The 16,221-nt window shown below is 39.1% G+C and overlaps 1 protein-coding gene across 1 annotated transcript in view; it reads left to right on the top strand.

Moving 5' to 3' along the window:
* ATP13A4 (ATPase 13A4) overlaps positions 1-16,221 on the top strand; it is a 117,204-nt gene that overhangs the window by 58,413 nt on the left and 42,570 nt on the right. Inside the window, exons 9-14 of the mRNA XM_058555563.1 lie at positions 5,218-5,352; positions 7,743-7,913; positions 8,757-8,914; positions 9,498-9,710; positions 12,205-12,266; positions 15,904-16,054. Of these exons, the coding sequence (XP_058411546.1) occupies positions 5,218-5,352; positions 7,743-7,913; positions 8,757-8,914; positions 9,498-9,710; positions 12,205-12,266; positions 15,904-16,054 (890 nt within the window). The remainder of the gene's footprint in view (positions 1-5,217; positions 5,353-7,742; positions 7,914-8,756; positions 8,915-9,497; positions 9,711-12,204; positions 12,267-15,903; positions 16,055-16,221) is intronic.

Genomic DNA, 16,221 nt, shown 5'->3' on the forward strand with positions numbered 1-16,221 from the left:
ATGATTTGCAAATATTTTCGCTCGATCTATAACTTTTCATTCTCTTCACAGGGTCTTTCAAAGGGCAAATGTTTTTACTTTTGTTCAAGTCCAGTTTATCAATTTTTTCTTTTGGGGATCATGCTTTTGTGTTATGTCTAAGACATCTTTGCCTAATCCAAGGTCATCAAGATTTTCTACGTTTTATACTTTTAGCTTTTACATATAGGTCTATATCGTATTTTGAGGGTTTTTTCCCCAATTGAAGTTCATTTTTTGCAAACAGATATCCAAATATTTCAATAACATTTGTTGAAAAGATTTTCCTTTCTCCACTGAATTGTCTTTGCACCTTTGTCAAAAATCAGTTGTGTATACATGAATCTATTTCTGGACTCCCTATTCTATCCTACTGATCTATTTGCCTCTCTTTATACCAATGCCACACAGCGTGGCTTTATAATAAGTCTTGAAATAGAATAATGTTAGTTCTCCAGCTTTGTTCTTCTTTTGTAGAGTTGTTTCAGCAATATTGGGCCTTTCAAATTTCCATATGACTTTTAGATCAAGCTGTCAGTTTCTACCAAAAAACAGGCTGGGATTTTGATTGGGATTATGTTGAATCTATAGATCAATTTGTGGAAAACTGACATATTAACAAATTTGGGTCTTATGATTTATAAACATGGTTTATCTCTCCATTTATTTACATCTTTGATTTCTCTCAGCAATGTTTTGTAGTTTTCACATTCTTTCACATTCTTTCTTAGATTTATTCCTAAATATTTCATATTTTGATGCTATTGTAAATGATATTTTAAAATGTAAATGGCCAGTTGTTCATTTGCTAGTAGTTCGCTCATATGCTTGTGTTTATTACTAGTCTGCTGAATACTAAAGGGTGAGGAGCCTCTGCAGGTCTTTTATTTTAATGCACACATTCCCTCTTCCATATCTTATTTTTTTCCTTGCAGATTTTTTGTTGAAGAAAGTAAGTGGTTCATCCTGTGGTTCCCACAGCTTAGATTATATTGATTGCATACTCATGGAGTTAGTTAATGTGATTTTTCTGTTCCTTGTACTTCCTGTAAATTGGTAGTTAGATCTGAGGCTTGAGTTTTAGGCAAGAAAACTTCATAGTTGGTATAGTGTACTTCTAATGGGAGGTACATAATATCTAATTGTCTTCTTTTTGTGATATTTGCAGACATAAATGCTCATGAGCTAGATTTATTATTTCAGTAAGAGTTTCAAATTTCTACTTCTATCATGGCATCTTCATAGATTAAGTGGACTATTTCTGTAAAGAGAAACACCTCTCTTCAACTATTTCACTACCATGAGATTCAGTTTGTTTAAGAAAAATAGGATAAATATCTATTTCTCGTTATTTGCCAGCTTTTGAAACAATGGTTTGATCCACTAGCATTTTCCAAAGGCCTTTTTTTTTAAGGGTCATTATGGATGTATATTGTTAACATGGTTGGTATATTTCCATCCATTGCAGTTTTTATTCTTATTGTTGTTCAAATTGTCCCATCTTTGGCCATTCAGAGCTTTTTCAGGTAGGCTCCTGAGTTCTTTTGATGTGACCCCTGTAGTCTGAAAATTTTATTGCTTTCTGGTGTGACAAGATATTCCGAACTCATCTTGGACAATTCTTGCTCCAAACCTGGACACATCCATTTTTCCAATGAGCTGTGAGATATGGTACTAGAGGCCTCAATCAGAGTGTTAGGAGTGCTCATTTCTATGGTATTAGTCATTGTTTCAAGGCTTTTACCCAAGACATACCTAGGAAATAATATTTTAAAGATAACATACATTATGAGTTCATACTGACATTTCCAATTCAAGTTTAGAACTATGGGCTTTTCACTTAACTTCATTGATTGTACTTCTATCTCTCCTTTCTCCACACCAAAAACCCTGATTCTCAATGACAGCAACAAATTATTCATTTGCTTTATCCCATTATATACCATAGTCTCAGAATAACAAAGCAACATACCCAGCAACAATATGATTCCTAGAAACAATGTAAGATTTTTTTAGAGTTCTTCTTTATAGACATATATGTATACACACGCCTGCGCGCACACACACACATATATATATACATTGTATACATATATATACATAATAGGATATATATTTATACTGTTGTTTTTTCAGATAACAAGGGTATTCCATATGCATTTAACTTATATTTCCTGGTATATGTGCTTTACATACTTAATTATGTTTCCCATAATTAAGAACTTTTCATAGCAGTGTATATAGATACTCTTCATTCATTATTTCAGCTGCATAGTACTCTCTTGCGTAACAGAACCATGGTTTATTCAAACAGTTCTCTAATGAAGGATTTTTTTTTCAGTCTTTTACTATTACAAATAGTGCTGTAATAAAAAGCCTTGTGCATATGTCTTTTCATATTTTTACCAGTCTACCTTTGGTATAGATTTTGAGAAGTAAAATTTCTGAGTTAAAGAATAAATGCATATGTACTTTTGATAGCTAGATATTGCCAAATTTCTTTCCATAGACATTGTACCAGTTTGCATTTGCACCAGAAATGTATGAAGGTGATTGTTCCCTCACAGTCTTGCCAACAGAATATGCTGGCAAACTTTTATATTTTTCTAACCAGATAGGTGAGCAGTGTTATCTCACATATATTTCTCTTTCTTTCTTTTCTTTTTTTTTGGGGGGGGGGGAGGGGATAATTTAAAACTTACAGAAAAGTTGCAAGAATAGATCAAATAATTTTCTTCCTGAACCATTTAGAATAAGTTGCTAACATGTAGCTCCATGCCCCCCACATACTGTAGTGTATATTTCTTAAAAACAAGAGCATTCTTCTACATAAATGAGAGTGTAAACCTTAATACCAGGAAGTAAATATTGATATATTAATACCAATGCTTACTCAGACCATTCGAATTTCTCCAATTGTCTCAATAATGTTCTTTACAGGAAAGGATCCAGGATCACACAATACTGTTGTTTGCCACGACTCTTTAATCTTCTTCAATCTTTCCTTGACTATCATGACCTTGACTCTTTCAACTTGGGTTATTTTGGGAGTGTCCCTCAATTTGGATTTATCTGATATTCCCTCATAGTTAAATTCAGGTTATGCATTTTTGGCTGGAAAATCACAGAAGTAACACTGTGTTCTCACTGCCTCCTCTCTGGTGGTACATAATTTAAATTTGTCCTAGTACTGGTGATGTCAACTCGGATTACTTAATTAAATGGTGTCTGCCAGGTTTCTCCATTGTAAATTTACTTTTTTCCTCTTTGCAATTAATAGTTATTTTGTTGAGAGATACTTTGAGACTATATAGATAAACCATCCTCACCAAATTTTCACCCACTAGTGTTAGTATCCATCGACATTTCTTGGCTAGATTAATTATTGTTTTGAGAGTTGCCAGATGGTGATTTTCTAGTTTTATCTTTCCTTCTACATTAACTAATTGCCATTTCACTGTAAGAAAAAGCTATTTTTTCCTCATTTATTTATTCATTTACTTATGTCATTATGGACTCATGAATTCCTATTTTATTTAATGGGTTACAGTTCATTATTGTCATTAATTACTCTGATGCTCAAATTGGTACAGATTTAGTCAGTGAGAGCTCTTTAAGTTGGCTTTAGTATCTTTTTGATATGCCCCCATCATTCTTTGAGCACTTCTTTAATGGCACAAAAAGATGTTCTAACTTATGTTATGCTTTTCTTGGCCCAGCCTTGTAATCAGCCATTTCTCTATAGAACTCTGATTCTTTTTTTGAGGGCAATGGAATTTAGAAACCAGAATTTGGGCACTGGATGTGCACATAATTATTGGGTTTTCACTGCTCCCAAGCTCTCTCAGAGAACAGAATTAGAGAACATACATATAAAAACAGACAAGCAAACATATATATGTATATATTCTTATATACATACATATTTACATCTACATTATTTCTTTATCTATCTATTGAAAATCATCAGGTTACACTGCTGTCTCCAATTCTAACCCAATACCACAGAGTTTATCCTGGTTATATTTCTGACTTTATTTGTAACTTCCTTTCTTAGGGAGAAACCTGGCTGTCATTAGCCTCATTATATCTACTTACTGTATCAATCCCTCTTGGATGTCATCCATTATCCCTCACTGCTGATACCCCCACCATCCCCCACCCTACTCCCACGTAGACACCTCTTTCACTCTGCTTGAACTCCAACATCCCACACCAGGCCATTGCCACCATGGGGACCCTTCTCTCTCTCCTTGGCCTATGACACCCTGCACCAGGCTGTGTAAACATCTGTCCAACCTTCTTAGTCTCTAACATCCACAGCAGGCTGCCACCCTCATCCCCACCCCACGCAATTAATGGTTATTTTATTATTAAAATATTGGCCTTATTTAATATTAGGCATTATTAAAATAATGCCTATCTCACTTAACCCCTTATAGCTTTGGGATTGAATAAGGTAGGAAAGGAGTAGAGGAAGGCAGGAAGGAAGGAATTTTCATTTTTCTTGTTATGAGTAAGAATGAGCATCTTTTCAAATGTTTAACATGCCACTTACATTTTGTGTGTGCGTGTGTGAACTATCGGTTAACATCTCTAGCAATTTTGCTATACAATCTTTTGATATACATCTCTTTTTTAGGAACTCTTTATGTATTAGGAACATTAATTTTTTGTCTATAATGTGAGTTTCAAACATGTTTTCTGAATTTGTCATTAGTTTTTTCTTTGCTTATTTACTTTTTGCCACACAAAGGTTTTTAATGTATATAATTGAATTTATTACATTTTTCTTATTGTTTCCAGATTTTGAATCAATGTTGAGGAATGGCCTCGTTTTTTTTTTTCTTTGAGGAAGATCAGCCCTGAGCTAACATCTGCCAGTCCTCCTCCTTTTGCTGAGGAAGACTGGCCCTGGGCTAACATCCATGCCCATCTTCCTCCACTTTGTACGGGACGCCGCCACAGCATGGCCTGACAAGCGATGCGTCCGTGCGCGCCCAGGGTCCAAACCGGCGAACCCTGGGCCACCGCAGTGGAGGGCGCGCACTTAACCGCTTGCGCCACCGGGCCCGCCCCATGGCCTCCTTTTTTTAAAGTACCTTGGTTGCTTTTTCATTGATTTCCAATTTGGTAGATGTTGGATGGTGTTTTTGTGGGAAAAAAACCTGACTTGACTCTCTCGTCTCACCCTTTCAGCTGGAGTCCAAGAGCTGGAATCACGCTTCCTGGTACCTGGAGATCTATTAATTTTGCCAGGGAACAAAGTGCAAATGCCATGTGATGCCATTCTGATTGATGGCAGCTGTGTGGTAGATGAAGGCATGCTGACAGGTAGGGTTCTAGCTCACGGCTTACAGACTGCCGGCTCTCCCAGGCTCCCCCTCTACCTGAATGACAAGGGCAAAGCATGAGGCTGCTGTGGGACCTTCCTATTCCCACAAATCTTACTTAACATCCTGCTCTGGATGGTTCTGAGAGTTCAAATTAAAGTTGCTTTCCATTATGCTAAATTTGTTACAGTTGTAACTTTTAGAGTGTTTAGCATTTCTTCCCTGAACAAAGAGTTATTACAACCCTGCCATTTTATCTTAAAAGATTGTAGAGATCATTAGATGTTTCAGAAGCATCTGTGATTTTTATGTTTAGTATTTGTATATAAAATATATCTTCAGGTAAACTTGGAGGGTTTGAAAATCATTAATGACATCCTGAAACACACAAAGCCAAGTCCAAGCTCTTCTAGCTTGGCTTGAAAATGTTGAAAAGTTCATGACGCAGGATTTGGCAAATCTGCCACTTTCAAAATACACACTGGGTATTTGGGACTAACTATTTCATTTTTAAAGAGCATGCTGGAGCTGGGAGTGACCTTAGAGGTCATTGCGTCTCATAGATATGGAAACTGAGGTCCAGAGACAAGTGACTTGGTCAAGGTCACAGTGCTTTGAGTTCTTATTTGCATATGCATTTATGAGGAGATGTTGTGCCAAGATCTCTGTAAGATAAAGAAGAATCATAAAGTCTTTCTCAGAGATGAAATGGGAGGCTGCAAGTACACAGTGATGTACTGTGGTTCCCCTTAAATTCCAAATCAAATCCATTTCTCCTGGGCAGACCAGAAAGGCGTGAAATAGAGACAAGAACACACATTTCCTTTGTATGTAACTTTATCAAAAGAAATTAAAAATGCATGGCAGTCAGGTTTCCTTCTCTAAGGAATCCAGAGATTAGTAAAAATCCTTCAGCCCTGGGACTTTTGCAATGGCAAGTACCATTTTCCTAAACAAAGCGGCCCTAATATATCGGAACATATCTCTGACTCTATGCCGCCCAGTCTGCAAAGACCAGTGGAAGGTCTTACAAGCTTGTTTCTCAGAACAGGCCATAGTTACTCTCACAACTTCATTCACCACCTGTATTAGTGTTTCAACCTGCTGCAATCTGCCTCTCCCCCCGCACTGGGAACAGTGACTCATGTCCCAGTTGCCAAATCCAAAGGATTCTTTAAATTTCTCTTCTCATTGACCTTTCTGCTGCTCTTGACTATTCTGACTATCTCTTCCTTCTGAAAATTCTCTTCTCCCTACCTTTCCAAGACGGCATCATCTCTCCAAGTTCTTCTACCACCAACCACACCATTCAGCTTCCTGTGTGGCTCCTCCTCCTCCATCTCCCTGATTGTCGGTGCTGCTCAGGTGTCCTGGTCCTCTCCTCTTCTCACCCTATGCTCGGTCCCTAAATAATCTTGTTTCTTCTCATGGCCTTAATTATCATCTATAAGCTGATGAACTCTAACCAAATATCTCTGGTCAAAGACCCTCCCCTGAGCTCCAGACTCAAATAAATATCTACCTGCCTATAAGGCATCTCAACATGGTCATTCCACAAGGCATCTCCAACTCACAGTGACCAAAAGGCAATTCTTCCTTCCTCCTATAGTCTCTATGTTAATAACTAATGCCACCCTCTGCTCATTCTCCCAAGTCAGAAACCAGGAAGCCAGTTTAAATTCCTCTGTTCCTGTGACTTGCCAATGTAAAGATTTCCCTAAGTCTTGTGACTTCTTACTTTATTTCTCACACTCAGCACTTTCTACTCCCACTGCCTGTTGCCATAGTTCAGACCTCATCTTCTCCAACTAGGGCTCTTGTGAGCATTTCCCACCTGGACGTCCAGCCTCCAACCTCACCAGACTGCAATTCAAGCCCTGTGTTGCAGGCAGAGTATAGTCTCACTTATATAAATATGATTTACTATCCTGAATAAAACAGTTAAATATCTTCCTATCCCCCTTTTGCCACCAGTGCCTATAGAAAAACAGTTACACACTTAAAAATGTGCATTAGGGCCCTCCATGCTTTGGCTCCTACATAGCTCTCACGGCCCCTTATTCCCCACACCCCACATTCCAGACTGTACAACTTGATCTTCTCTAAGTGGTTATTTCCAGCCTATTTTAGCATCCATGTTTGATTTTACAATACTCACAGCATTTATAATATGATATTATACTTATTTGTTTACGTGTCTGTCTCCCGCTCCAGACTACAAACCTCTTAAAAACAAGAACTATGTTTCTCCTTGTATCCCCAATACCCAGGGTTGTCTCTGCTGCATGGCAGGCTTACAACAAATGCCTGCCATATGATGAGTGAGGGTGTGCATGATTTAAATAAGCGAAGTCATCCCGCCTCACAAAATGAGATGCTTGTTTTATGCAGGAGAAAGTATTCCAGTCACTAAAACTCCGTTACCCAAGATGGATGGCTCTGTGCCCTGGAAAACACAGAGTGAAGCGGATTACAAACGGCATGTCCTTTTCTGCGGCACAGAGGTTATCCAGGCCAAAGGAGCTTGCTCCGGGACCGTGAGAGCAGTGGTACTGCAGACTGGTTAGTTAGCATGTCCTCCTTTGTTTTGTTATTTTAATGAAATATCTTCACTCAGTTTGTCTAGTGCCTTAAATTTATTAGGTAAGAAGCAGTCTTCACACAACAAACCAAATGTATTAAATTTAGTATTTTAAATGTGAATTGAACGATGGCATATGCCTTTTAGTAAGAATAACACTGATGACAATAATTACCATTTATGTGCTTTGTAGTTTGTAAACTATTTGCACATATCAAACCAGCAGAACAAAGATGCCTACTGTCCCCACTTTGTGTATGAATAGGCTGGGGCCCAAACAATTCAAGTGAACTTTAAAAAAATCACACAGCCAGTAACTGATAGAGCTGGACCTAGAACTCAGGTCTTCTACCCCCAAATCCCAAGTCCTTTCTAGGCAGGACTAGATACTGAGAACTTGATACTCTACAGTATTAGAAATTGAATCCATCAGTACTTACTGGGCTATTTAAATTTAAATTCAAGTGACTTGTGTGTGTGTGTGTGTGCCCGCGCGTTGTGTGTGCACATTCACGAGTCATTTCCTTAAAATGAAGCTATATTTGGAAAAGCTGTGCTCTACCTCCAGCATGGTGCTTTCCTGTCTCTGGGATGCACTGGAATCGGAAGTAAAGGGAAGGAAAGCCAGAGAGCGATAGGCTCTGAAATACAAGATATTTCCATTCTAGCTCTTAGGTATTTTCCCAGTTATTCTTTAATTGTGTTTGGGCTTAAAGACTGTTTACATATCTCTAGAGAAAACAAAGGCAATATTGAGGCTTAGAAGAATGCTGGCTGTAGGATTTGTCATCCTGAGAGTGCGGGGTGTGTGTTTGCCACTTCAGGATTCAGCACTGCAAAGGGGGACCTCGTGAGATCCATTCTCTACCCTAAGCCGATGAATTTTAAGCTCTACAGGGATGCCATCAGGTTCCTCCTGTGCCTCGTAGGCACAGCCACCATTGGAATGATCTATACTTTGTGTGTCTATGTGCTCAGCGGGGTAAGCTGCATTTGTTCTTTTATTACATGCACACATACACTTATCTATGTATATTTTATACTCTACATGTTGACCTTAGTCTAAGGCATGGTTTACAAACCTGGAAAACAAAGCCAAACACTAAAACTTGCTTATATACTCCCAGCTCCCCAATATAAGCAACTGATCACCAAGTTCTGTAATAACAATCAGATCAAGTGTGATAAAACACTTTGTTGAGATATCAACATGCCTCTACTCTTGCACACTTTTCCTTATACTATTTTTTCATTTTCAATCTGAGAATATATTTATTCCAATCATGTAGTATTTTGTAGCTGTTAAATGAGGAGTTTTAAATAAACCTAGATACCCAGTGTTGGTGAGGTCATGGCAAAGTGGTACATTGTGCTCTGCTGGTAGCTGTGTGAATCGTTACAAGACTTTTCATTGCACTTTGGCAAAATATGTTAAGAGCCATAAACATGTTCATACCCTTTGACCCATTGAGATCATTGCTAGGAATCTGACCTAAAGAAGTAAACAAAAAGAAGGAAAAAATTCACAGGCACAAAGCTGCTCATGACCGATTTATCTGTAATAGCTAAAGAGTGACTTCATTTTCCAGGAACCTCCCGAGGAGGTGGTGAAGAAAGCCCTCGATGTTATCACAATCGCGGTTCCTCCTGCCCTACCCGCTGCTCTGACCACAGGCATTATCTATGCCCAGAGGAGGCTGAAGAAGAGAGGCATCTTCTGCATCAGCCCCCAGAGGATCAATGTATGTGGACAATTAAACCTTGTCTGCTTTGACAAGGTATGTGTGTTTCATCCTCATTCTCATCCCCATTTCTATCATCATTGTTCTCATGTTTAGGTACTTGACACTCTTGTGAGACAGGAAACATAGGTTGTGGGTACCTGACTTCATTTTATCTCTGGTTGGAGTTGTGATCTAGGAAAGATACGTCTCTTGAGCATTCAGATTCTAGTGTTTAGAGAAGGGAGAATAGGTACTGAATAGGTGAATCTTTTAGAGTCCTTCCAACTCCAATATTCTATGAAACACAATTAATTAAAATAGCATTCTGTCCCTCTATAGTCAAAACCCTCATACAAACAACAAAATTTAAACTTTTTTGTTTAGGGATACTGTTATATCCCACATGCTAAGAGTATTGCCTGACATATAGTCAGTGCTCAATAAATATTTATTGAATTAATGAATGAATGAAAAAAGGAAGAGTTTACTTAGTTGTATCTTACTATGAGACTTGGTTACAATAAAGCCCCAGTCAAACCCTTACTGTATTTCCCATCTGCAGTATATTGCTTAAAATTATCCTTGATTCTATGCCAGTTATTCCCAACCAGCCTCTTATTCTACCCTCTCTTGAATGTATTCTTTCAGTCTGCACAATGCTGGGGGTGAAGATGGGAGCTGTATGAGGATATGATGGAAATGAAGGGCTCTTTTGTGCCTGGGTCTTAATTTATAAAAGTGACTGAATGACCACAGGGGGAGATCAATGCCATTGAAAGAAAAGTTTAGTTACCCACAATTCCCCTAGAAAGAAGAGGCATGGCTCACCATGCAGGGCCGCAGGGGGAACGTCAAGTTTGGATCAGGAAGCAAAGCAAGAGCCAGGGGAGTGCTTAGGCCATGGGCTTTATTGGGGTTTCTGCAAGAAAAGGAAGGCAGGGAAGGACGAAGAGCTGATGATTGGCTAGTTTGAGTGATTGCAGTGAGCTTTGAGCTATAGAGGTGGTCTCTAGTCGTCTGATACCTGGCCCTAAGATGTTTAAGGCAGAGGAATACTGTCTCCTGGGGAGTATGGCCAGATAGAGGAGGTATGGCTCTCAACTGGTTAGTTTGTGTATCAGAGACATTGTACTGGCTGAGTCTTGAAGAGGCAGTCTCTCTTTCTGGAGAGGTTTTTTTAAGATGTCAAAACATTATAATATACAGAAAATTCAAAAATATATACAATGCAAGGGCATGGTAGGCAGGTGAATATGGGCAAAATCATGGAGTCAGGAGAGCAATAGTGTGTGGTTTTGACCAGAGCAGGACATTAGTAATGGGAGAGGGTGTTTGCAGACCTTGACGTCTGGCTAAGAAATTTTTACATACTCTTTAGGCAGTGGGGAGCTATTGAAGGTTTTTTTTTTTTTTTTTTTATTGTTGCCTTCCTTTTTCTTAATTTATTTTTTTATTGTAGTAAAATATACATAACATAAAATTTACCATTTTAACTATTTTTAAGTGGCTTTAAGTGCATTCACATTGTTGTGCAACCATCACCACCATCCATCTCCAGAACTTTTTCCATCTTCCCAAACTGAAACTCTGTACCCATTCAACTGTACATTGAAGGTTTTGATAGCAAAGAATTAATAGGATCAGAGCCGTATTTTATAATTACTGCAATATCAGAGAGATCTACCAAGATCAGAAAGTTAACATGGTTCTTGCCACCATTTCAATATTATTTTTTGATCAAACTAGCATCATAAGCAAAGAAACCCTACTTATTATCATCTCATCTTGGACTTGGAAAAAGAAACAGGGCTGAGAGAGATACTTGTGACATAAATTTGAATAAAAATAAGTAATAACTATGAGAATTATCATTATTATCAGCTCTTACTCTATGCCAGACATTAAAGTAAGCACTTTATTTGTATTCCCTCATTTAATCTTCAAAACAACCCTATACGATTATGACCATGTTACAGATAAGGGCTCTGTTATTTAGAGGGATTAAATAATTTGCCAGGTCACTCAGCTGGTGTTTTAACCCAGTCCAAGCTCTTCGTCATTATACTGCACTGAAAGAAATTCCAATAAGCACTTTTTTACCAAATAGGTGTCAGATAGAAAACCATTTCTTTAGAATAGTAAAAAATTCTACTCCCGTTACTTATTTCTGATGACATACTTTAAACTTCTACTATAAAAACTGGGACTCACCCATTTTATAGCTCCTACAGGCTTCCCAAGGACTTTCCCATCCGTTCAGTCTACCATTAGATCCTCAAAAAAAGCCTCTGAAATATGTCAGGCAGATACTGTTTTCTTCCCTCCATCACTCAGAACACTGAAGTTCAAAGGGATTAAGTGCCAGTTTGTCACACAGCTGGTATTCACTCATCAGAGTTTCTTCCCAGGACTCCAGACACCCGCCATATTGTGTCCTTCCTTGAAATGCTGATCTTGATAATATGTTTGTGACACATATTTACCATATTGCTCATCACTATGGGGCCGCTGGATCTTCAGGGTCAACCGAGTGCTCGTTTCTGTTTAGACAGGCACCTTAACACGGGATGGCTTGGATCTCTGGGGAGTCGTGCCCTGTGACAGGAATGGGTGAGTATTTTGGACTAAAGGCATCCTAGTTTCCCTTTTCCCAGAACTCCGTGTTTTCTCCTGAAAACTAATAATGGAGAGGTTTTCCCATTGGCTTTGGTGAGCAGTTGTTGCCAGAGAATCTTCATTTAATCTCTCCTCTTGAATACTTCCAAGTCTCACTAAAATATGCATATTTCCCCCCACTCCAGCTCCTGCCCCACGCCACTCACAAACCCAGGAGATGAAGGAGACATTTTGATGTTGCGTTCAAATCCTTGCTCAAATGTAATTTGCTGTCAGCATATTAGTCAGGGGCCTGATATTGGCCCAGTGTCCCTAATTTGGACCATACCATGACACTGTCCTTCAGGGAGGTAACATTTCTCGTACAAACTGAAGCCTTTCTGTGTGCTGGGGGAAGAACACTGCACTGACTTGTGTACGCTGAATTTCAGGAAGAGGAACATCTGTGGACCCGTAGCTAGTGTCCTCATTTTCCTTGGTATTCTAGTTCTGGGAACTCCACCTTCTGGCAGCTGGAAGTTTCTCTTCTCTGGCCAGAGAAGACTCACTTTTGGGTAGATTTCAGCTTGGTGTGGTGGATTTACATGTCCCTCTCCTGCTGCCCTCTTGTGGCCACGTGTGAGTTTGCTTCTCGGCCTGCTTTTTCTCTCCCCTACAACTTCCAATGTGATCAGAACAGGAAGCATTTGACATTATTTTGGTTTTTTTTTTACAAGTTTTTTTTCTTACAAGTTTTTTTTCTTTTTTTTGTGAGGAAGATCAGCGGTGAGCTAACGTCCGTGCTAATCCTCCTCTTTTTGCTGAGGAAGACCGGCTCTGAGCTGACATCTATTGCCAATCCTCCTCCTTCTTTTTTTCCCCCAAAGCCCCAGTAGACAGTTGTATGTCATAGTTGCACATCCTTCTAGTTGCTGTATATGGGACGCGGCCTCAGCATGGCCGGACAAGCGGTGCGTCTGTGCGCGCCCGGGATCCGAACCCAGGGCCGCCACTAGCGGAGTGTGGGCACTTAACCGCTAAGCCCTTATTTTGTTTTTTTAATGATAATATTTCCCTCTCACACAAGCTAAATCACAAAGCGTCCTATACATAAAAGGTACATTGTGGTTCTTCTGCGTTATGCAGAAGGCATACAATTTATCCATAAAATATTTTAATCACGTGTATTTAATACATTTTCACATTAAAATACTATTTACAAAAATATCTATTTCCTGAGTTAAAAAATTAATCCTGGTGCTTCTAACCAATTTAGTCTACAGAAGAAGCCTCTTACAAGTGTCAAACTTTCTCAAGTTCTTTTCATTTTTCCTTGAAGATAGATTTGGATGTATACCTGGTCTCCTTGTTCATGAGTATTTTTCTGTTTCAGCTTCTACAAAAAGTGTAGGCGTTTATTCCAATATGTGAGCATTCCGGGAGCAGTCCTTGTCTTATTTACACTTGTGTCCCTATGATGTAGCCCGATACGAGATACAAATAGTCGACACACAGTAGATGTTTGCTTGTCTAAAATGAACTAAATATCTTCCATCTTTTGAGTGTTCTTCTACTTATTGAAATGACATCATTATTCACAAGAATTTTGAAACTTTCTATTTCTAAAAGTGACTTGTCAAATTTAAATAAAAACAATTGATACAATATTTAGGTTATTGGCTAATTAATTAATTAGGCCTGCCACTCTCCCTTCCTCTCTCTCTCTCTCCGTTTCTCCCTTCCTTCCTTCAAAGCGGTCAAAGTTGGCTTCAATGACTAGAGGAGCAATTTAAAATTTTTTAAAAATGGAACAAATTTAATTGATAAAATGAGAGAAATCAGATTCAATTCTAGGTAAGAAGTCAGCATCTGACTTGTAGGCTATTAAATAGCTTCTTGTAAAAGGTGAGCCCATCTCTAATAATTCGTATTTTTTCCAAAAATGGCCTGCCCAGTGTGCCAGATACTTCAAGAACCATGGGAAGGCTACCTGGCTACCTGAGCTTGATAAATCATAAATCTTCAAATAAAAATCCAAAGAGAGGGATGATAGAGAGTTCTATTTATTTATTGTGCAAACCAGAGGCTGGCCCAATCTGCAGGAACTGAGAATTACATGATCAGAATTATTACTGATGACAGTGAGTGTGCCATCTTAAAAATAAGATATTTTTTCCCTGATCTGTGTTTGCTTTTCTGTGTGAGCTTAAGTGTCTGTGTTAATCACACCGCAGGTGATCGCTTCCTTTTAGTGTTCACTAAAATACAAGGGGAAACTTTGTAAACCGCTAAGATAACTTGATCTTTTGATATCTAATAATAGATGTGATCAACAGGATCAGTAATCAGCCAAGAGGTTTTTGAACTCCTTTTGAACTTGAGTGGGGCAGCCAGGCAGAAATAAGGCTGAATTATGAGTCAACAGTGTGATGTGTATGCTTTCAAGAACAAAAGACTAGAGCAAACTAAGGCTGTATTTAAAGAAATGCAGCGCCCATATCATGAGAAATAATAGTCTGATCCTGCAGACCACAGTTTAAGACAAGCTATGACAAATAAAAACGTTTCCAAGAAAGAGTAACTAAGAAAGTGAGAGGTCTAGAAACTGCATGTTGGAGGCAAGGCTAGAGGTTCCTATGTAACCTGAGAGAAAAGGAGGATAAAAAGGGGAAACAGCCAAGCTGGTCCACAAATCTGAGGGAAGTGGACATGTGGGGGAGCGAGAGTAAGCAGATTCTGACTAGCTCTAAGGAGCAGATTTTGCTTCAGTTCAGGAAGCACCTTCTGCCACTCAGAGGTCCTCCAAACAAGATGGGCTGCTATGTGAACCACCTACTGTGCTACACATTTAAGAAGGGACTGACAATAAGGTTGCAGAGGACACTCCTCTAGGGGACCCGAGGCCAAACCTGATGACTTCAACTCTGAATTAGTGAAAGAACCCTGACTATGACATTTGAGTTATAGCTCAGTAGGTTTTAGATGAAGCCACTTTCTATAGGAGGTGATGGCAATGATGGCTGCAATAGGGACACTAGATGCCAGGGTGGAGGAGGGGGATGTTGAAAACCATTTTCAAAAATGGTTTTTAGAGTTCATTTCTTTACCATTATGATCTTTCACATTTTCAGAATAAACTCCTTCATTTATTCACTCATACATTTATTGACTGTCTACTGTGGACCGAACATCAGATCTGTTGGAGAGAGAGAGATGGAAGACACAGCCCCGCCCTGAAGGATTGATTGAGGGAGACATAGATACACAAACAGCTGTAGTATGACCTAGCCTGTTCTGTCTCACAGCATTGGAAGTGAAGTGGCCTGGAAGCTGGGGTGGGAAAGGATGTGCTTAGAACTAAGGGTGATACTTCCAGTTCTTTCCATACCTCTGGAATTAAATGATTGCAGAGAGAGGGTAAGGAAAAAGAGGGAAGAAAGAGCTTGAAAGAACCTCAGAGACCTTTCTCATACTCATTGAACTTATGTAAGGACGATGGCTGAATGAAGCACTATTAATATGGGGGGATTAGAGAGTAGGCATGTAGTGTAACAAAGCACATTAAATTACTTTTGAAAAAGAAGGTCACGTCCAGAAGCTCCATTTTGGCATGGAGGAATAGGACTGAAGCTCTTTCTCTTTTCTTCTTTAGCTTCCAGGAAGTCCACAGCTTTGCCTCAGGCAGGGCTTTGCCGTGGGGCCCGCTGTGTGCGGCCATGGCCAGCTGCCACTCTCTGATTTTTCTCGATGAGACCATCCAGGGAGACCCTCTGGACCTCAAAATGTTTGAAGCCACCACCTGGGTAAGCCTCTGCTCTGCAGAAACTCTAAGAAGCTTCTTCAATGCCAGAGCAATGCAGGTTTTATTATAGCTATTCAATACTTATAAAATGTGAGATCTCCAACATAGTGGATATATAGCAGTGAAGGGCAAACTAAACTAAGCCTGGTTTTCTCCTCTGTACAATGT

This window comes from Diceros bicornis, chromosome 15, assembly GCF_020826845.1.
Source record: "Diceros bicornis minor isolate mBicDic1 chromosome 15, mDicBic1.mat.cur, whole genome shotgun sequence".
NCBI classification, from domain to species: domain Eukaryota; kingdom Metazoa; phylum Chordata; class Mammalia; order Perissodactyla; family Rhinocerotidae; genus Diceros; species Diceros bicornis.